We start from the raw sequence: 23881 nt of genomic DNA on the forward strand, positions 1-23881 counted from the left end.
AGTCATAGAGAAACGGAAAGTGAAGTAATTAAATATCATTGCATACCCATAACATTGTTAAAATTTTAAAGTTTCATGATTCCAAAGAATGACGAAGATGGAGATATGAAGATATTCTCATGCACTGCTGGCAGAGTGTAATTGATGTATCACTATTTCATATGGCAACATGTAGACAAGTTGAGATTGTACCAACCCTAGGAACCACCACTTTCACTTCTAAATATATATGCACAGAAACTCATGCAAATGTGTATATAAGTGGCATACATTACTTATAATACTGCAAAACATTGTAAATAACCTATAAATACAATTAATAGAAAAATGAATAAATACATGATAGGTTTATAAAATACCAGGAAGCAATAACAAGAAATGAACTCAATTCTTTTGCCTGTATCATAAGAGATCAAAAAACAATATTGAGGAGGGACAAAAAAGTATATATGATATCAAATATGTCCATTTAAGAAAACACAAAGCAGTAATTTATATTATTATGGACATTTATCTATGTTGAAAGTATAGAAACAAAGCCAGGAAGGACTCACACCAACTGCAAGATAACGTTTTCCTCTGGGAAGGAAGGGAAATTAGCTGGGCAAGAACACATCAGCTGAATCTGTAATGTTTATTTCTCAAAAAAAAAAAAAATTCAAAATTTTGTTCATTCTGGGTGATGAATACAAGCATATCTGTCACTTTATTCTACTTTTTTGTGTGTGTGAACTGTTACAAAACTTAAGCTCTTTACAGTTAAAAGAGCACTCAAGAAATTTTTAAAAGCACCCTTACACAGTCAATTTCACTGATACCATATAAAAAGCTAAGGAGTGAGTAACACAACCACAGTCATGTCTCTAACACTGTTGCCAAGAAAACTATAAGAAAAAGGTAATGGCTGTAAGCTATAAGGATTCAACCTTTTGAAACCTTCTCAACCAGACCTGACTAAAGGAAGGGCTGCCTCATAAATACTGAGTGAGAGTTCACCTGTCAGAAATCCTGTAGGTCAGGTTTTAAAGCTATAGCAAAGACCACGACCTTCAGAGGACAGTAAAATCATTATGATGCACCATTGCCAGGATTTTTTAGAAAATGAAACAGAACACAGTAGAACAAAAAGTATACCACTAAATATAATAACGATGAGTATGTTTTCATGACACACTTATTTTGATTTTTGGTGTGTTTCCATGATGTCCAAACAAAAAAATTTTACATCAAAAAAATAAAAAAAAACAACTTTTACATCAATGTTCACAGCAGCATCACGCATAATAGTCAAAAAATGAAAATAACTGAAATGTTCATCAAGATGGAAAAATAATAAAATATTATTCAGCAATAAAATGGCTCAGCGCCGATAGCACAGGGTTACGGTGCCAGCCATATACATCAAAGGTGGCAGGTTCAAGCCCAACCTGGGCCAGCTAAGCAACAATGACAACTGCAACAAAAAATAGTTGGGCATCGTGGTGGACGCCTGTAGTCCCAGCTACTTGGGAGGCTGAGGCAAGAGAATCACTTAAGCCCAAAAGTTTGAGGTTGCTGTGAGCTGTGATGCTACAGCATTCTACCAAGGGTGGCATACTGAGACTTTGTCTCAAAAAAGAAAAAAAAAATGCAATAAAGTACTGATACCTGCTACACAGGATAAAACTTGAATAGATTATGGTAAGTAAAAAATGGCAGCCAGAGGCGGAGCAAGATGGCAGCCGAGTAACAGCTTCCTTGCATCTGGGCACCGTGAGTCTGGGGAGATAGGACTCCAGGCATCTCTGGCTGGTGGGAACTGCCTATCATCACTCCTATGAAGATACAGGGAGTCAGCGAGAGACTTCTGGACCCCAAGAGGAGGACTAAAACAGTGGAAAACCGGCAAGTGGTCGCGTGTGTTCAATCCGTCTAAACCCGCCCACAACTGTAAGTTCAGTAGCAGCGAGACTGCAAACCAGAAAGGCCTTACCTGTGAACTGTTTTGATGTCCTTGGACTTGGCACTGAGTTGAACTGCCTTGGGGAAGGCCTGAACGGGAGTGCAGAGAACTTTGGCCGTTGTCTAGGGCCCCAGTCTGAGCCGCTGAGCCAGACGGAGCTAATAGTGTTTGGCGGTGGGTCACACGGATCCATTGTCAGTGATCTGCCCCGGCAAGCTCCGCCCTCAGGGTCGCAGAGCTAGAAACGGGTGGGAGCTGGTAACCCAGCAACCAAGTAGCCTAAGGGTGGGGTTTGAGCCGCCTTGCAGCCCTAACCCTCAGGGGCAGAGCGAGACCAGTTTTGGCACACTGGGTAAGTGGATAGCCACTTCAGCAGCGATTCCAGCGAGAAAGCTGGGAAAGCTTCTGCTCAGCAAGTTTACAAGTTCAAAGTGCCTTTTAAGTAGGCTGAAGAGAGATTTAGGGTGTCTACCTGCTGGGGTTTGAGAAATCAGCAGCCTCCAGTCATATCAGAACTGTGACTAACATCTCATACCCCAGAAGACCACGTGTTGCCCAGACAATATTCAATAACACATACAAACTGCTTTGTTTTTGGTTGTGTATTTTTTTCTTTTTTTTTTTTTTGTTTGGTTGTTTTTTTTGTTTGTTTATTTTGACGTTGCTGATGTTCTTTTGTTTTTTTAATTTCAATCTTTTCCACACAGATCCCTCTTTCTTCCTCAATTTTCCTAGTTTAATTATAATTTCCCATTGCTGCCTTTTTTAATAACTTCAACTTCATTTTTGCAAGTGTTTCTACCGATATAATTTGGTTTTTCACCCAATTTTATCCCCGTAAAGTTTTCTGTTTGCTTCTTTTGGTTTGATTTATAGCATTTTTGTCTTTCCTCTCTACTTGGTGGAGGTGGGGTACTGTGCCTGATCAGGTTAGCAAAGAGCTGCTGACCTCAAGGGAACCACGCAACTGGGCACCCCCAGAAGGTGGGGTTTTTTAAGGTTGTGTCAAAGTACCCTACTGTACACCTATATTGCCCTGTCTCCCTCTTTCTGTGCCTCTCTTCTTTTTGTCAATATTCCTTATACCCACCCCCTCTCCTTTCTCTATCTTTCTTTTTTTCTTATCACTCGGTCCTCCTTTCTTTCATCCCCTTTTTTTGCTCTTCAACCTTCTCACCCTTCCGGTCCTGTAACCCTTAGTCCACAGGCACAAGAACTTAAAGAGCAAGAGGAAGTGAAAGGAAAATTAGGGCAAGGAAACAGATAAAAGAAATCACTCATGAGGAAGAATCAGCAGAAAACTCCAGGCAACATGAAGAACCAGTCTAGAACAACCCCACCAAGGGACCATGAGGTAGCTACTGCAGATGATTCCACCAGTATAGAAATGTTAGGAATGACAGAAAGGGAATTTAGAATACACATGTTGAAAACAATGAAAGAAATGATGGAAACAATGAAGGAAATAGCTAATAAAGTGGAAAATAACCAAAAGGAAATCCAAAAACAGAATCAAATAAGAGATGAACGATATGAAGAATATAAAAAGGATATAGCAGACCTGAAGGAACTGAAACAGTCAATTAGGGAACTTAAAGATACAATGGAAAGTATCAGCAACAGGTTAGACCATGCAGAAGAAAGAATTTCAGAGGTAGAAGACAAAGTTCTTGAGATAACTCAGACAGTAAAAGAGGCAGAAAAGAAGAGAGAGAAAGCAGAACGTTCACTGTCAGAATTATGGGACTTTATGAAGTGTTCCAACATACGAGTTATAGGAATTCCAGAAGGGGAAGAAGAATGCCCCAGAGGAATGGAAGCCATACTAGAGAATATTATCAAAGAAAATTTCCCAAACATCACCAAAGAGTCTGACACACTGCTTTCAGAGGGATATCGGACCCCGGGTCGCCTCAACTCTAACCGAGCTTCTCCAAGACACATTGTGATGAACCTGTCCAAAGTCAAGACAAAAGAAAAGATTCTGCAAGCTGCCAGGAGTAAGCGCCAGTTGACCTACAGGGGCAAATCCATCAGAGTGACCGCAGACTTCTCTAATGAAACTTTCCAAGCAAGAAGACAATGGTCATCTACCTTTAATCTACTTAAACAGAACAATTTCCAGCCCAGAATTCTGTACCCTGCTAAGCTAAGCTTCAAAATTGACGGAGAAATCAAATCATTTACAGATATACAAACATTGAGGAAATTCGCCACAACAAGACCAGCTCTACAGGAAATACTTCAACCTGTTCTGCACACTGACCACCACAATGGATCAGCAGCAAAGTAAGAACTCAGAAATCAAAGGACAGAACCTAACCTCCACACTGTTGCAAAAGATAAAACTAAGCAATGGACTCTCACCAAATAAGACGAATAGAATACTACCACACTTATCAATTATCTCAATAAATGTTAATGGCTTGAATTCCCCACTGAAGAGACATAGATTGGCTGACTGGATTAAAAAACACAAGCCATCCATTTGCTGTCTGCAAGAAACACACCTGGCTTCAAAAGACAAATTCAAGCTCCGAGTCAAGGGTTGGAAGACAATTTTTCAGGCAAATGGAATTCAGAAGAAAAGAGGAGTTGCAATCTTATTTTCAGATACATGTGGATTTAAAGCAACTAAAGTCAAAAAAGACAAAGATGGTCACTTTATATTGGTCAAGGGAAAACTACAACAAGAAGACATTTCCATTCTAAATATTTATGCACCCAATTTAAATGCTCCCAGATTCTTGAAGCAGACCTTACTCAGCCTGAGCAATATGATATCTGATAATACCATCATAACAGGGGACTTTAACACACCTCTTACAGAGCTGGACAGATCCTCTAAACAGAAATTAAACAAAGATGTAAGAGATTTAAATGAGACCCTAGAACAACAATGCTTGATAGACGCATATAGAACACTCCACCCCAAAGATAAAGAATATACATTCTTCTCATCACCCCATGGAACATTCTCCAAAATTGATCATATCCTGGGACACAAAACAAACATCAACAGAATCAAAAGAATTGAAATTTTACCTTGTATCTTTTCAGACCATAAGGCACTAAAGGTGGAATTCAACTCTAACAAAAATGCTCAAGCCCACCCAAAGGCATGGAAATTAAACAATCTTCTGTTGAATAACAGATGGGTGAAGGAAGAAATAAAACAGGAAATCATTAACTTCCTTGAGCATAACAACAATGAAGACACAAGCTACCAAAACCTGTGGGATACTGCAAAAGCAGTTTTGAGAGGAAAATTCATCGCTTTAGATGCCTACATTCGAAAAACAGAAAGAGAGCACATCAACAATCTCACAAGAGATCTTATGGAATTGGAAAAAGAAGAACAATCTAAGCCTAAACTCAGTAGAAGAAAAGAAATATCCAAAATCAAATCAGAGATCAATGAAATTGAAAACAAAAGAATCATTCAGAAAATTAATGAAACAAGAAGTTGGTTTTTTGAAAAAATAAATAAAATAGATAAACCATTGGCCAGACTAACTAGAAATAGAAAAGTAAAATCTCTAATAACCTCAATCAGAAACGATAAAGGGGAAATAACAACTGATCCCACAGAGATACAAGAGATCATCTCTGAATACTACCAGAAACTCTATGCCCAGAAGGAAATGGATCAATATTTGGAATCACACCCTCTCCCTAGACTTAGCCAGGATGAAATAGACCTCCTGAACAGACCAATTTCAAGCACTGAGATCAAAGAAACAATAAAAAATCTTCCAACCAAAAAATGCCCTGGTCCAGATGGCTTCACTCCAGAAATCTATCAAACCTTCAAGGACGAGCTTATTCCTGTACTGCAGAAATTATACCAAAAAACTGAGGAAGAAGGAATCTTCCCCAACACATTCTATGAAGCAAACATCACCCTGATACCAAAACCAGGAAAAGACCCAAACAAAAAGGAGAATTTCAGACCAATCTCACTCATGAACATAGACGCAAAAATTCTCAACAAAATCCTAGCCAATAGATTACAGCTTATCATCAAAAAAGTCATTCATCATGATCAAGTAGGCTTCATCCCAGGGATGCAAGGCTGGTTTAACATACGCAAGTCTATAAACGTTATCCACCATATTAACAGAGGCAAAAATAAAGATCACATGATCCTCTCAATAGATGCAGAAAAAGCATTTGATAAAATCCAGCATCCTTTTCTAATTAGAACTCTGAAGAGTATAGGCATAGGTGGCACATTTCTAAAACTGATTGAAGCTATCTATGACAAACCCACAGCCAATATTTTACTGAATGGAGTAAAACTGAAAGCTTTTCCTCTTAGAACTGGAACCAGACAAGGTTGTCCTCTGTCACCTTTACTATTCAACGTAGTGCTGGAAGTTCTAGCCAATACAATTAGGCAAGGCAAGGAAATAAAGGGAATCCAAATGGGAGCAGAGGAGGTCAAACTCTCCCTCTTTGCTGACGACATGATCTTATACTTAGAGAACCCCAAAGACTCAACCACAAGACTCCTAGAAGTCATCAAAAAATACAGTAATGTTTCAGGATATAAAATCAATGTCCACAAGTCAGTAGCCTTTGTATACACCAATAACAGTCAAGATGAGAAGCTAATTAAGGACATAACTCCCTTCACCATAGTTTCAAAGAAAATGAAATACCTAGGAATATACCTAACGAAGGAGGTGAAGGACCTCTATAAAGAAAACTATGAACTCCTCAGAAAGGAAATAGCAGAGGATATTAACAAATGGAAGAACATACCATGCTCATGGATGGGAAGAATCAACATTGTTAAAATGTCTATACTTCCCAAAGCTATCTACCTATTCAATGCCATTCCTATCAAAGTACCTACATCGTACTTTCAAGATTTGGAAAAAATGATTCTGCGTTTTGTATGGAACCAGAAAAAACCCCGTATAGCTAAGGCAGTTCTTAGTAACAAAAATAAAGCTGGGGGCATCAACATACCAGATTTTAGTCTGTACTACAAAGCCGTAGTGCTCAAGACAGCATGGTACTGGCACAAAAACAGAGACATAGACACTTGGAATCGAATTGAACACCAAGAAATGAAACTAACATCTTACAACCACCTAATCTTTGATAAACCAAACAAGAACTTACCTTGGGGGAAAGACTCCCTATTCAATAAATGGTGTTGGGAGAACTGGATGTCTACATGTAAAAGACTGAAACTGGACCCACACCTTTCCCCACTCACAAAAATTGATTCAAGATGGGTAAAGGACTTAAACTTAAGGCATGAAACAATAAAAATCCTCCAAGAAAGCATAGGAAAAACACTGGAAGATATTGGCCTGGGGGAAGACTTCATGAAGAAGACTGCCAGGGCAATTGCAACAACAACAAAAATAAACAAATGGGACTTCATTAAACTGAAAAGCTTCTGTACAGCTAAGGAGACAATAACCAAAGCAAAGAGACAACCTACACAATGGGAAAGGATATTTGCATATTTTCAATCAGACAAAAGCTTGATAACCAGGATCTATAGAGAACTCAAATTAATCCACATGAAAAAAGCCAACAATCCCATATATCAATGGGCAAGAGACATGAATAGAACTTTCTCTAAAGAGGACAGACGAATGGCTAACAAACACATGAAAAAATGTTCCTCATCTCTATATATTAGAGAAATGCAAATCAAAACAACCCTGAGATATCATCTAACCCCAGTGAGAATGGCCCACATCACAAAATCTCAAAACTGCAGATGCTGGCGTGGATGTGGAGAGAAGGGAACACTTTTACACTGCTGGTGGGACTGCAAACTAGTACAACCTTTCTGGAAGGAAGTATGGAGAAACCTCAAAGCACTCAAGCTAGACCTCCCATTCGATCCTGCAATCCCATTACTGGGCATCTACCCAGAAGGAAAGAAATCCTTTTATCATAAGGACACTTGTACTAGACTGTTTATTGCAGCTCAATTTACAATCGCCAAAATGTGGAAACAGCCTAAATGCCCACCAACCCAGGAATGGATTAACAAGCTGTGGTATATGTATACCATGGAATACTATTCAGCTATTAAAAAAAATGAAGACTTTACATCCTTTGTATTAACCTGGATGGAAGTGGAAGACATTATTCTTAGTAAAGCATCACAAAAATGGAGAAGCATGAATCCTATGTACTCAATCTTGATATGAGGACAATTAATGACAATTAAGTTTATGGGGGGGGAGCAGAAAGAGGGATGGAGGGAGGAGGGTGGGGCCTTAGTGTGTGTCACACTTTATGGGGGCAAGACATGATTGCAAGAGGGACTTTACCTAACAATTGCAATCAGTGTAACTGGCTTATTGTACCCTCAATGAACCCCCAACAATAAAAAAAAAAAAAGAAAAAAAAAAAAAAGAATCAGAAAAGAAAAAAAAAAAATGGCAGCCAAGAAAGGCCAGATAGTGCATGATTTCGTTTATATGAAATATCTAGAATAGGCAAATGTACAGAGATATAAGCTTACTGGTTGCCTAGGGCTGGAGGTGGAGAGTAGGGGAGGATAATTTGGGAAAATGAGTACGGGTTTCTTTTTGAGGTGATGAAAATGTTTCATTATTGATTGTGGTAGTGGTTGCATAACACTAAAAAACTATGAATTGTATGCCATTTTTAAACGGCTAAATTCTTTTTTTTTTTAAATGTCTAAATTCTGTGGGATTTAAATTAAATCTCAATAAAGCTTAATGAAAGTATATATAAAAGAAAAAACATGAATTATTCTGTTCCAAGACTATACTAGGTAAATTGAAGTCAGGAAAACTGCTAAAGATTTAATTTTTGTGGGACTGCTACTTAATCTTCGTCTTTAACGTGGGCCTTCTCTCCACTACAAGTCCTTTCTTTTCCTTCTGGTCTTAAACCTAATTTCAGATCCTTCATTCACTGTAACATATAAATACATGAAACTACTTATACTTTAGTAACTATTCTCTATTGGTCTTTTTTCTGATTTAAATCAGCTTGTGCAGACCTTTGAGAGGCATAGAGATTTACGTTACTATGGGTAACATCTACCTTCTAAGAAATAAAAACATAAAAATAATATAAATGATATATCTTAGCTTATGTTATTAATCAATAAGTTATATAATTAACAAATCTTTAAATGTATATTATGTGCATATTAATTTATATAATGCATTCATATTTAATAACAAATATTTCATATTAACTTGCTCATTCATAAAAGTGAGTAAGAATTAGAAAAACTTAAAATAAAATTATTAGACAAGAAAATATCTGGAGTTTAGCTACGCAGGGAAATAATTAGGTTATTGTCCTTAGTTCAAAACCATAGTTAAAAAAATATATCAAAACCCCAAGAATAAATAGCAAAGGAAATCCTTGGTTGAACATGTCATATGAATTCAGATCCATCAGCAATACTATATGTCACTCTCTCAGAAGACATACATCATTGTCTTAAAGAAAATGCAGCTCCAGGCAGCAAATGACAACATGTGATGAATAAAGTCACATACAAAGGTTAAAGAGCTTGGATTTATTTTTGTTGGAGAAACAGGACTATAAACTGACATGAATGATTTTGTCACAGCGATTAAAGTGGCCACGAGACAGCAAGGCAGCTCTATGTGGCAGAATGTCAGTATGCCAATCATCATCCAGGCTCCTGCCACTTTCTCTGGCATGTTCTCCCCACTTATCATCACAGCCCTGCCTTTCCTAATAGGCCCTGCCTCTCTTAATAAACCTTGCCTCAGATTTGAAGCCAGAGGGATAGCTATTTCAGTTCAGACACACAGAACCTGGACGCGCTGTACAAAGAGTGGCTGTGCTGGGTGAGCAGGAGTATATGTAGGGGAAGTGGAAGACAGAGGTCAGAGATAAGGAGTAAAGGTGGAAAGAGGCCCAGGCTCCTCTCCATCCCATCCCAACAAAAGATAGGAATAATCCAACAAAAGAGAGAAATATTCTAACTGGCTGAGCATGGTGGCTCACGCCTGTAATCCCAGCACTCTGGGAAGCTGAGGCAGATTGTCCTGAGCTCACTGGTTGAATACCAGCCTGAGCAAGTGCAAGAGCCTGTCTCTAAAAAAATAACCGGACTTTGTGGCCAGCACCTGTAGTCCAAGCTACTCAAGAGGCTGAGGCAAGAGAATCTCTTGAGCCCAAGAACTGGAGGTTGCTGTAAGCTATGATGCCAGGGCACTCTACCAAAGGTGATAAAGTGAGACTCTATCTTTAAAAAAAGAAAGAAATATTTTAACTACTGAAAATATCTCAAAGTATATAAAATCACTAACATAAATGGTCAAAGAACTTTTTGTCTGCATCTTTGAGGCAGAAAACTAAAACAAAAATAGATCATAAATATTTACGGAGCACCAAGTGTGGGCCACAGCACAGTGCTAAGCAGTGAACAAACAATAGTGAATATGAATGACCAACTCTGAGCTCAAGACTATAGTTTAGCTCTTGAGAACACCCAAGTTGCTACTGCCCTGGCCCCTTTCCCTAACACACACATAAAGTACACACAATTTTATGCCAAGCCTACAAGGCAAGTTTTACTTTTAGTATACCTGCAAAACGCCTCGTCATTCCTTCATACTGAGTATGAATCCTGCAGCAATGCAGCAATGGATCACCATCCTGCAGCAATGGATTACTGTCAAAGACTTTGACATTCTCAGCAAATGTGGACGGTGAAATAAGCACATAACACAAAGCTTAAATCCAGGGGATTATGAGCCATGAGAACTAGGAAAATGATTTTAGCAAGGAGATTATTACAGAACTAAAGAGGGGAAGGAATACTACAATCCATGTCCAAAGAAGAGAATGAATAAGGAGTAATTTAAGGGGAACAAGAGAAATGAATGAATGAAAAAAAGAAAAAATACAGGCTTAAAAGTAAGTAGTAAAATACAGGCTTTAGCTATAACACGTTTTCTAAACCCCAAAATAAGTCCAGCAATGTGCAACAGGGATGGTTCACAATATTGAATGTAAATAACCTTTCAAAGACTTGTTTTTACTTTAGTTGATAAGAGGGAAAGAGACACTTGACAGAAATAGAGTGGAGAGAAAATGCAAAATAAACCAAAGGTAATAAGGAGTGAGAATAGAACAGGGAAATGACAAATGGAAATAGGCTATAGAAAAGTGACAGAGCCTATTCCAAGAAATGAGAAAAGAAAAGAAATAATTGATTAGCAAAAAACATAATATCACAGTAAAGGTACAGGATCATAAGAATGAAACAGGGCCCTCTGTAAGTCATGGTATCAATGAAGTCATTCAGTCAACATTCACTTGTTGAGCAATTGCTATGAACAAAGCTCTATCTATGTTCAATGCTGGGAAGAAATAGAAATAAAGATAAGGGTTCTTGCCTCCATTCCATGTAATTTAATGTACAATGAAATTAAAATAATTTTGCCCATCACTCTACAACTACAAACTTTATGATTTCATAATCAGAACACTTAAAAAATGCCCTAAACAGGCTAGGATGGTGGCTCATGCCTATAATCCTAGCACTCTGGGAGGCCAAGGTGGGTGGATTGCCCTGATTTCACAGGTTCGACACCAGCCTGACAAGTGCAAGACCCCGACTCTAAAAAAATAGCCAGGCGTTGTGGCAGGCACCTGTAGTCCCAGCTACTTGGGAGGCTGAGGCAAGAGAATCACTTGAGCCCAAGAGATGGGGATTGCTGTGAGCTATATGCCACAGCACTCTACCAAGGATACAAAAAAAAAAAAAAAAAAAGGAAGGAAGGAAGGGAGGGAGGCAGGGGCAGGCCCAAACCAACTCATTAATCACTAACTTCAAGCAGATTTCATATTAAATTAGTTATAAATTAATAGTTCCTTTCCTTTATTAACTATAAAAGAACACTGTCTATCATTAAAAACTATAAGAACATCATGCTAAACTTAACTCAGAAGTTAAATTAAATGAAAATTCTCAATATTTCAGCACCAATATTTCCCCCCCCCTTTTTTTTAACCCTAGAAGATTCTCAGAGTCAACAAAAATAGCTATACACTGTAGTTTAAAATAGTCTTACCTCCCGTCATTTACCCAGCCAGAAATGGCTTCACCTTTGGTGACAGCAATGAACACTTCTTAAATTTCACCCACCTTCTTATCAATCAATATCTGTCCAAGTTAAAAGGTACTTTTATGAGGAAGTAAGTTAGAATAAAAGCAATATACTATTTATAGTTAATCTAACTGTATAGGATCATATAAAGGGAAAATAATTTTAAAGTCCTAAATCAAAATTTTTATCATTAAGTTTCTATCAAAGTCAATAAAAGCCTTCCTAAGAAATTATTGGCTGCAATACCAAACTCTCCTTGAAAATTCACTATTTATGGCAAATAAAGACTGACACCAAAACTGTCCATCTCAATAAGAAATTTTTCAAACTCCAAATTACATACAGACTCTTCATTCACTCAAAATACATTTAACACATACCATATACCATTCAAAATGAAGACTGTTGTTTATTTCATACAAGTTAAGTATGAGTTTTAAAGTATCAAAAAGTCTTGTGTAAGTGAGGAAGTCACTGGGTCTCATTTCTTGATCCAAGAGAGGCACAGTGTCTAGTAAATTACAAACTGGGGAAACAAGTGGACCCTGAAAGTCCTCTCCCACTAGCCTGCAGACTTACAGAAAGGAGGAGAAAGAAAAGGAGAAAAGGGAGGAGAGGAAAGGGAAGGAGGAAGAGAAGAAAAAGAAGATGGAGATGGAGAAAGAGGAAGAAGGAATAAAGTAGGAGGAAGAAGGGAGAGAGACAAGGAGGAGGAATTCTTCCCTCTGAACCAAATACTTAAAAGTTTATGGGGAGGATGAAAATAAACAAATAATCCCAAGGGCCACTAGAACAAGTCTGGAAACAAACAATAACAATAAAAAGAAAACACCCACAAGGTCCCTTTAAAAACCCCAAACCTAGATCAAGAGTGGGGTCCACCACTAAAGCCTACTTGGCTGAAATTAAAAACTCAGAAAGCACCTCCGACTCTTTCAGGTGGCTCTGTCTAGTTGAGCCAGCAGGATATGGAATGGACCCAGCACAGTGGACCTAGTATCTATCTCCTCGATAACTGCTCTCTGATTTCTCTGAGCCTCACCTCCCACCATTCCTTTACCCAATGTCTGTTTCTACCCATTATCAGCTGATCTGTATCCCTCCTCAGCCATCTGCCTTGCTCCTTCTCCAGCCTATCCTAGATTACCACCACCAGGGTGGGTACAACCTCAACTGCCACTTACATCTTCTGTCTGCTGAGGATCACGGCTGGCTTCCTGGGCACAACTGTGACAGGATATTACACAAGCTTTAAAAATTCACTGGGGAGGTGGCGCCTACTCCAACAGAGTAGGTGGCGGGTTCAAACTCAACCCCGGCCAAAAACTGCAAAAAAAAAAACCAAAACAAAAAACCCCACTGGGGAATTCAAGGAACTCTGCAGAACCACAGTTGACTTGCAGGTTCAGTCAAGTGGCAGCTCCTCCAAGCAGTATCTTGCTGTTTAATCCAAAGAAAAAGAGACCACTTAAAACAAAAAAGCTTGGGCTATGACCAGAAGTAGCAACCAGGGTTGGGGGTGGGGAACCTGAGGCCTTCTGATTTCAAGATTGTTCTTTTTTCAGCACTGAAGGAGGCAAGAAAAGCTTCATCTTTCTGCACCCCTTTTAAGGAAAGGATTTGTTATGTTAAAATTTGGATTCAGTCAAAGGCCACACTTAAAGACCAGGAAGACCAAAAAAGGTACAGTACAGAAATCTAGGCAATTTCTCCCAAACAAGCCTACTTACAAGACAAACTGGAAAAAAAAAAAAAATCAGAATAGAAATTGACCAATTAGAAGTAAAGACTAGAGACATGGGTCACTGCCACGTAGAGTGAGTGCTCTAACAAAACTTTGAACCCAAGGTTCTAATGCTTCAAGCAGAAAACAAATGTTTTTTATGGCATCTAGTTTCTATTTTATTAAGAATTTTTCAGGGCAGTGCCTGTGACTCAACGACTAGGGTGCCAGCCTCATATACCAGACGTGGTGGGTTCAAACTGGGCCCTGGCCAAAAACTGCAAAAAAAAAAAGAATTTTTTAAATTGACAAGTAATAATTATACATATGCATGGGATACACACTGATTTCTCCATACATATAATGTATAGTGACCAGCTCAGGGTTAATTAACATCCATCATTTCAAACATTTCAGGTAGAAAACTTTAAACATACTTGCAGAATATGAGCTCTGGAGGTCTCATCTTCAAAAAGTTATCTAATGATCTTTACTTGGGACAAAAAGAAGCAAAATAAGGGATTGCTAAGTGCTAAAATTCCCCTGGTACAAAATTGATTTTTAAAAAGGAGAAGAAAAATGTTCATTTACTTTTGCTGATACATCAAGATTCTGAGAATCTCTTCAACACAAATAGCAAATAGATTTAGGGACCAAGAAAAATGACTGAATTCTTTACTTCTCTTTCTAGTTAGAACTGTTGATATTTCCGGATTATGGTAAAGCATTTTTAATTTTATTTTCAAAATCAAGTTACATATAATAGTCTGTCCTGAGGAAAACAAAACAGATTCCTATTTTAAAAGGAACTCAAATGTTGAAATCAGAAGTGAAGAACAGCTAGAAGTCTAAAATCATTTTTTAAATGAAGTACTTCTTTTTATTTTTGAGACAGAGTCTCACTGTCACGCTGGGTAGAGTGCCCTGACATTATAACTCACAGTAACCTCAAACTCTTGAGCTTGAGCAATCCTCTTGCCTCTACCTCCCAAGTAGCTCAGACTACAGGTGCCCACCACAATGCTGGGTTACTTTTTCAACTTTTTACTAGAGATGGGGTCTTGCTCTTGCTCAGGCTGGTCTGGAACTCCTGAGCTAAAGCAATCCACCCTCCTCAGCCTCCGAGGGTTCTAGGATTACAGGCATGAGCCACTGTGCCTGACCAAAATATTTCTATTTTTAAAAATACAGCATGTTGAACTCTATTTTAATTATGTGTAAAATAATTCCAAGTTAGCCAGGGAAAAGACCTGGGCAGGGCCAAAATTATCTTGAAGATATAACGTTAGAAATGGTCCAACACAGAGATGAATGGGAAACGTGTTAAAAATGCAAAAATCACAAAACCATTATTTTATGTTGATTTCTAACACTTCAATAATCCTTTTCCTCAGTTTTATCTCTTATTAGCTTTATTAATTGTTATTTATTATTAGCTTAATTAACCTTAAGCAGGTCAATTAGCTTCTGTAGCCTCAGTTTCCTCATTTATAAAATGTGCATATTAATAGTACCTACCTCATAATGAGAGATAATGCATGTAAGTCCCTCAGCACAGTGCCTGGTACATGGCAAATAAATGTTACATATTATTTATATTTTTATATTTAATATTTATATATTAATATATTATTAAAGTTAATATATATTTTTTTATTGTTGGGGATTCATTGAGGGTACAATAAGCCAGGTTACACTGATTGCAATTGTTAGGTAAAGACCCTCTTGCAATCATGTCCTGCCCCCAATTCTTGTTTTTTCAACTCTTTTCCCCAGTGTTTATTCTTTCATTATTAAAGTAAACACATCCAACTAGTTGTTCACAGAAGCTATTCATTTTTGTTATTATTAGGTATCTCTTTTACCTGAATGATTTGACATTTGGGACTCTAGAGCTACCAGTTCTATGAAGACAGAGAAGATATTTTGTATTTCTTTTTTTGGGGAAAGATGTATGACTATGGATCCCTGTTCCGAATGTAATATTTCTATTTATAAAACTTTTACCATAAAGAGCATATATAATTTTGATGTGGATTGCTGAATACTAAAATCTTTGGTATACATATCTAGAAACGAACAGAACATATATCCTACAAGAGGTGTTTTTTACCTTTTGAATATCGAATGTCTTTACCTATTCCATTTTCATCCTCAAGATGGTAAAAATGAAGCATTCCTGTTATGTCCTGCTCACAGCCAGAAGATTCGCTATTCTTCTATAAGCTTCTTCACTATTGTATAATTTTAAATTTATATATTTTTAAATATTGCAAGAGATACGTAGTTTCAATCGGATAAATGTAAAAAATATTTGACCCCAATGCCACTGAATGCCATGTAAAGAATTGCTGGTGGCCCCCTACCATAAGGCCAGATTAGCACAATGGTTAAGCACATAGGCAGAGCAATGGAGCTGAAGTGCCTGGGTTCGAGACCCCTACCAGCTTTATGATTTTACAGATGTCACACATGATTTCTGTGAAGATGCAATGAGTTAACGTACATCATGTACTCAGAAGGCTTTTCGGCACATAGAAAGTAACCATGCAAGTTACCATATACGTAAATATTTTAGTATATATAACATATGGCAATAAGTGCTTTTCTCTTTTCCTTCCTCCTTCTTACCAGTCCCCTCAAGGTTTCTTCCTTTTCTTCTTCTCCCTGCCCCACCCCACTTCATAAATATCTTCTTTCCCTTTTGGGCTTATCCATGATACTTAATGTAACCCTATCTTATTAGCCCCAATGGAGCTGTTGAATACTACTGACCGTACAGATTTCTGCTGTGCGTCACAAGAAAAAATCAGGCCCCTTCTAGGGGGCACTAATTATTAAAAATGATAGCAGAACTTGCGGCGCTCTTTACAGTATGACAAAGCAAATGAAATTATGAACAATGTTTCATAATTCTAATTCTAATTCTTGTGGGTTTCTAACCCATAAGCTCTTAAGAGTCATTCACAGTTGGTTCTCTAGGCGTAGCTATAAAATAGTGATGAAAGACAAGTTCCTTTTGTGTACAGTAAAATCATTACATAGAATTCCAAAGATACTCCACAAAATATTAATATATACAAATTGGGATCTCATAGAGTAGAAACAAGACTCTATGAGAAACTCCTACGATTCTGAATTTTATTTTATTTAATTCAAAGAGAAGATGGTTGACAGGAAATGCACTGGGAAGTATCTCCTTCTTATTAATAGCAGCAGAACAAAGTTCTGACAGGAGGCAAAACTGTATCAATATTGAGCTATGTAGTTTAACAAATACACATTTTAAAAAAAGATGTTTGCGTGTTCATGCTATCCTTGCAAAATACTTCCAGAGCTGAAATTCCTAGGAGCCCTTTTCTGCCAGGGAAGCAATACTGTAGTCAATTTACCATCAAGCTGACTCAGTGCTCCCAAATGAAACAGCACAATGTTAATTTAAGTACAGCTCATCCGTGCTTAGGCGTATGTATAAATATACTACAGAACCTCCATAATTGACCACCTTCCTACACTGACCACCTCCTTAAGTTGACCTAATTTTCATAGACCCAAAAATGCACCACATGTAGACATCAGTACAGCAGGCCTAGTTCCTTAGGCTGACCACCTCTGTAGTTTGTTATAGTCCCTTGGGTGGTCAACTTATAGAAGTTCCACTGTAATTCACAAAAATGGAGCACACCTACTGATTGCCAAGATCTTGCTAACATCTTGCATTTTCCTAGTCATTACTAGTTATCAAAACAATAATAAACTGTGCAGATCCTGGCACCTGATCACTTGAGAAGCTATACTTTCTAAGGAAAGAGGTACAGAAAAAAGCATCCCGTCTATTCATTGACAATGAACACTTCCAACAAAAAAAATTCTGCTTACTTGTAGAGAAAGATAATCACTGCGTAAAAAACAAATTACTGAAACTGTGGTAACAAAATAAACCACAAAATAATCTATCCTTGATGCAACAGTAAATCAGTGATGGATGGTGAAAAAGTAATCATCAAGGCACTTATTGAATAAAATAGCAATTATGTGATTATCAGTTATCAAACCATCAGCAAGACCAGCAGGTGATATCTTGCCTATACAGAAGGCAGGTCAAAAATGTAAGTTTTATCCTTTTACATGAAAACATAACTCCCTCAGCACAAGTAATTTCAAGACAGAAGAAAAGACTCTAAATATTTTGAATTTTCTAGACCTGAGTGCTATTTTCCAAGACTGAAATTACGTCAGACGAAGTAAACAATCTTCAGGATAGAAAGGTTACCATAATCAAATATGACTACTTTGATTATCATTTCTAGGATTTTGTGGCATAATAAGCTTCCAGGATGGGTGATCATCCCACTTGGGATGAAAATAAAGTATGTGTTCAAGTTACTGACCATGTACTAAAGAAAATCCTTTACAATGTGTACGCATAGCAACAGAATTACTATTTCGCACCAATCAAATTGTAAGCATTTAAGCAAAACTGAAATGAAAATTTCTTCCAAAATTTCAATTTTCTTCTGTTCTCATTTAGGGTCAAAACTGAAAGAAGGACGCATTCAGAGTAAAATCAAAGTAGTTTATACCATCATAGTTCTTGTGAGCTTTCTGAAATGTTAGGTAATACATGACTGATTTCCTTACTCTTTTTAAACTTTAAATTTTTTAACTGACATACAATAATTATACATATCTACAGGGTATGCAGTGGCTTCAATACATATAATGTATCATTACCAGAGCAGGGTAATTAGCACACCCATCTTGATCAAAGGCTTGATCTCACCAAGTGAAGAGTAATTCCTGAGTTAGGTTAGATAACCTGTAAGGCCTCTTCTATTCCTAGGATTATTTGATTCCACTTAGTTACGTAAATTTGAGCAATTCTTAACCTACTTCTGGGAATGTGTTAAACTCAGGTAATTAAGGCACCATTTTGCATTCAAGGAATGTCATAAAATTTCTAAATAGTATTCAAGCAGCCTGAGGGAGTTCATGTTATTTAACAAAGGCTCATACAGTGTTTACTGTGTGTCTAGCATTGTTCTAAGTGCTTTATAAATATTAACTCATTTATACAGTATTTTCAGTATATTCAGTAACTAAGTTCTTATGAAGCTTAACAAGTATGTGCACTGGCATTTACCAGTTAAACAATCACATTCACTTATTCTTTGAAATTAAAATTATTCATTTCTATCACTGGCATTATCCCACAATAACAGGGATCTGGTTAGCTAACTCTCCTTCCTAAAATCCTCCAACTGCCTTGAGGACCAAGTCCAAACTCATCAGCAAGTTATGCAGAGGCTGCAGCATCTACTTCCTACTTTCCTGTTTTGTCTTATATGTCCCTTAAATCTTTTCTATTTGCAATTAACAAAAACGTGTCCTGATTCCCACATGCCTATGTACTTACTACATAGATAAACCTACTCTCACTTTAATGTGGCAATTCCTAACTTACTCTTTAAACACAGCTCAGACAGCCTCTCCAGATAGCCCATCATGACTGCCCACTTGGGTTAAGTACTAAGCACCCTCGGCCTTCAGAGTTCTCTTTAATCACTTCAAGAAAATCACAGGGCAAAGTATCATTGTGATTCACTCATTCCTCTTCCCACTTATTTGTGAATGCTTAAAAGCTACAACTACCTTTTATCTCTAAATTCCCAGCACCTTGCACAAAAATCTGTACACAGTAGCAGCTCAAGTAAATAAATGCCTCTTAAAAACAAATCGACAAATGAATATAAGCTTTTTGAGTTCACAGAAAATTACCCTTTTATTTCTAAAATGGAAAGAAAATTGCTTAAAAATATCTATTCTATGTTAAGATGCCATAAATTATATTTATTTAATTATCAAGAAAATAGAAGGGGCAGGAAAATCAACTAAAGTTTTCGGCTCTAATAACAACTCTTAGGAAAACTAAAAATGCCAAAGAAAAATTTTTTAGTTACCTAATTGTAGGAAAAGTTGCCCAATAGAAATTATGTCTTTACCATTCTAACCGCCATATTCAATCCTAGTTGTCAATGATTTTCACCTGTAGTTTAAGGAGCATGGTAAATTGTAGTGGCTCCCAGGTGATGCAGACATCAAGAAATACTGTGTGTACCATGATATGGGCCAGGCACTGAGATAATTTCCTGCCGTAACTATTGTGAGGACAAGACAGTATCATGAGTTTCACTTCTGACTGGAATTAATCTATTCATACCCTTAAACCTAAATCATACGAAGTCTTTCATACTACACCAAAAACCAGTCATTCTCTTTCAATTGTGACATTTACTACTGTAGCAAAATAAAAGTTGCATGGGCCAAGGTATCATCTCTCCCAAGTCAAGTGGCCTATGAACTTAAAACCTGCAGGCATGGTGCTCCATAAATGTGGAGAGAGGAGGAAACTGACATCTTTCACCAAACAAGGAAGAGCGGAAGGTACCTGAAGACGTTATTAACATGACGCAGAAATTCTGACAGTTTCCAGGTTCCAGCCTGTGGTTTTCTTTGTATTTCTACTTTCTTCAGTCTCCCTTCCTCTCCCAGAAAGTCGTTGTGATTTGTTCTAAATCACTGACTCTCTCAGTAAAATCCAAACTGTGAGAAACTGTACAGGATGAACGACCTCATGTCTTCAACAAAAGTACAGCAAGGGCAAAAAAATAAAATAAAATAAAATAAAATAAATAGAAGGGGGAAATCATGCATTAAAAAATACTTAAAAAAGCAAACAAAAACTAATTGCAGTTGACAGACACTATTTAGGTTCTGGTTCAGGCAAACAAACCATTATGCTCTCTCTATCTCTGTCTACACAGACACACACACAATACATATTTGATAGTAGTAAGAGAAAATGTCTTGGTTATGTTTTTTAAAGAATCTTTTACTTTTTATAGATGTATTACTGAATTTTTATGAATGAAATGATTATGTTTTGCTTCAGAATAAGATAGGTAGGGAAGAAAATAGGAAGGGTATATAGGCAAATTAGCCAGGACTTGCCAATTGTTGAAGCTGATAGTTCATTATATTGTTGTCTCTACTTTTGTGTTTGAAATATTTCATAATCGAAAGTCACAATGAGTGTCAGAAAATTCCCTCACAGCAATAATCCTAATTAAGTGAAAAATGAGACCAGGAAACTGTCTTCCTTGCTTCTTTGGTTTTACCATGGAAATAAGTCAAAATGAAAAAGGAAAATAAGCATTTACTAACCATTAATTCAAATAAAAGAACCCCCCCAAAAAAACAAATAAAAGAATCTTTCTTTAAAAGTTTAGCAAATTATATTTTCTACTATGATAACCTAAAACTTTGATAGATATTACTGTAGCCCTTTAATTTCCTACCTTATATTAAAATTTTAACAGAAGAAAGTATTTGGCCACAAATACAGATTCAAATAATATTTTTCTATTTTTTACATACTTTTTTTTTCCTAAGAAGTTTCTAGGATGGAATTGGACACTGTTTTTTTTGTTTGTTTGTTTTGTTTTGGTTTTTTTTGAAACAGTATCAAGATGTCTTTCCTTCAGGGCAGAGCTCAGTGGCAGTGAAATCATACCTCACTGCAGCCTCAAACTCCTGGGCTCAAGCCATCCTCAGCATGCCCAGTAACTGGAATGACAGGCTCTCACCAGCTAGCCCTGCAAAATTATTTCTGATTTTTGTAGAAATCATGTTGTCCCTACTTTCTTCAGGCTGGTCTTGAACTCCAGGCCTCACATGAACCTCCCACCTCAGCCTCCCAAAGTGCTAGCATTGCAGGCATGAGCCACAGTGCCTGGCCAAGATTTATATCATAAAGTATTGATGAACATTTTTACACAGGTAAAACGTATAAACCACTGCTTTTGCTTCCGTGAAGTTTACAAAAATTACATGAACAAGTCCTATCTTATTATGTACTTACAGGTGGATGAATTGCCTGCCAGGCTGATAAATGTAAATACAAAACATATTTACATAGCCCCCCAAAAAATTACTGAACTTAGTCAATAAGTTCCAAATAATTTTCAGGCTTATCTATGGATGCGTAATAATGATCTAAGTATGGGTACAATAAACTAGAATTTTAACACATTATTTATAAATAATAACACAGCCCTAATTAAACCGAGACGACTGCTACCCACAAAGAAAGGAGCACAGCATGGGGACGCCTTTTCTGGAAGGTGAATGGGCACATCGTCCGTGTGCGCAAATCGAAGGGTTGTAGAAACTAGTAGAAGTTTAGCTGATTTTTACAGTTCGGGTTTGTCAGAAATGTCTAGCCTTGTTTTTTCCAATTATTGTACAGTACCACTCTTGGGTTAAAAGACTTACAGTCTTCTCTTGGAGGATTCTAATAGTAACGATTACGATCCTCAAACCCTGCCCCCATACCCCTCCCTTCTCCCATGGCCAAGGTTTTTGCTTTACAGAGAGGAGAAAGCCTCCGCCCCTTGGCTCAGGTCACTGCACTGCTGGTGGCACCACACACAAACTTGCCCTGAGCAAAGCCCCCGGCCTGTGGTTCCTTTTTGTACCCTTTCCCTTCTTTTCTGCACAGGGAGCGCCATGCATGACTCGCATTGGGACTGCGTTCATTTAGTCCAAGACACCGCGTCTCCAGGACAACCGAGGGCAAACGTGTGGTAGCGGCGGGCCGGCTGCGCTGAGGACCACCCCACGACGGCGCCGCTCACCTGCCGGCCGCCCGGGTCGCCCCGCACTCGGGTGTCCAGCGCGTCGCGCCGAGTTTCGTCTTCGCCACCCGAGCGGTAGATGAGGCGCAGGGGCACGATGCTCTGGCGCTCCAGGAAGCGGTTTTCGTTCCTCTTCTCCAGCTTGGTCAGTGAGGTGTCTCCTCCAGGCAGGAAGGGGTAAGGAGGAAGCGGAGAGAAAAGGCGAAAATAAGGACCCTGACCCACACGCCTCTACCCTGCGGTCCTACGTCTCCTCTACGAAAGCCCACCGCCCCCTCCTTCCCGGACCCCATCTGGGAAGGACGCAGACACGCCAGCCGGAGAGCTTTGGACCAGCTCATCTGAGAGCCTCCAGAATCGTGGCTCAGAAGCAAGGCACCCCTTCCCATCCTCCCCATTGCTCTTCGAAAAGGATAAACAGGGTTTTGACCGGAGCTCCTACTGCATCCGCGCGCCCCCACACATACGTTTTTGCTCCACTTTTCACCATCCTGCCATTTAAAAATTCTCCCCGCGCACCCGGTAAATGGGGGCGCCCCTTTCCAATGCGCCGGAGGGCTCCAAGGATTCGCGGAAAATGGTACGTCCCGAAGCCACAAAGGGTGGCTAACTTACCTGCCCGGCCGCAGCGCGCCGTGGGGCAGGTCCCCAGGGCGCAGAGCAGCAAGAAGGGCACGGACGCAGCCGCCGATGCCTGCATGGTGCTGCGGTCAGCCCGCCTCGCCCGAGGCGCTCAGCTCCTCATGCCCGGCGGCCGAGTCCGAGTGCGGCTCCCTGGCTCCGCGCCTCGCGGGTCCCCGCGGCCGCCCCCTCCCAACCCCGGCCGGCGCTGCGGATGCCGCGGCGCTGCAGCCTTCACCGTGGCGCTGCCTCAGCGCTGCATTGTGCTCCGCGGGCGCTTCCGCTGGCGGGGGGAGCGAGCGAGTGCTGCATTGGGCGGTTGGCTGTAGCTAAGTGGTTTCTAGCGCCTCCCACCTCATCCCCTGGCAAAGGCTAGGGCGGGCGACGAGCGCTCGGCGGGGAGCAAGCGCCCGGTGCTCTCGCCCCCCGCGCGCGGGCAGGGCGGCGCGCAGGAGAGTCAGCTGGGAAATGTAGTTCCCTCTCCGCGTCCCGCTGGGCTCCACGACGGCGCGGACTGTGGTGACATCGTGACCGCGAGGTCGTCTGCATCCTGCTGGTGGGAGGGAGGAAAGGGCGAAAGGAAAAGGTCATCGCTGGCTGGACTCTGGCACTGGAGATGCACCAACTGTGCCTTTGCAGCCGCCAGTGTTCATCCACATTGTCCGCAAAGAACTGCAATGTTTCCCACAGATTGGTAGTTCCTTAAGTTACTATCAGGGAACTATACTCTTGCGAAGACATGGTAAATTAATCATTTAACAAGTAGACATTGGATGAAGTAGGTACCTGG

General features: G+C 39.1%; 1 protein-coding gene across 17 annotated transcripts in view; it reads right to left on the reverse strand.

The window, feature by feature from the left end:
• The window catches only part of ADAM22 (ADAM metallopeptidase domain 22), a 278120-nt gene extending 254685 nt beyond the window's left edge, over positions 1-23435 (reverse strand). For 10 of the 17 annotated variants that reach the window (XM_053608494.1, XM_053608498.1, XM_053608495.1 and 7 more), the window contains exons 1-2: positions 23086-23429; positions 22471-22631 (exon numbers count right to left, since the gene is read on the reverse strand). In XM_053608494.1, the coding sequence (XP_053464469.1) occupies positions 22471-22631; positions 23086-23170 (246 nt within the window). In that variant the 5' untranslated portion in view covers positions 23171-23429. Of the gene's footprint in view, positions 1-22470; positions 22632-23085 lie in introns of all 17 variants that reach the window. The other 7 variants (XM_053608501.1, XM_053608500.1, XM_053608492.1 and 4 more) reach the window with 2 other exon arrangements.
• Positions 23436-23881: the final 446 nt, after the last annotated feature.

Source organism: Nycticebus coucang, chromosome 11 (assembly GCF_027406575.1).
Source record: "Nycticebus coucang isolate mNycCou1 chromosome 11, mNycCou1.pri, whole genome shotgun sequence".
Lineage (NCBI taxonomy): Eukaryota > Metazoa > Chordata > Mammalia > Primates > Lorisidae > Nycticebus > Nycticebus coucang.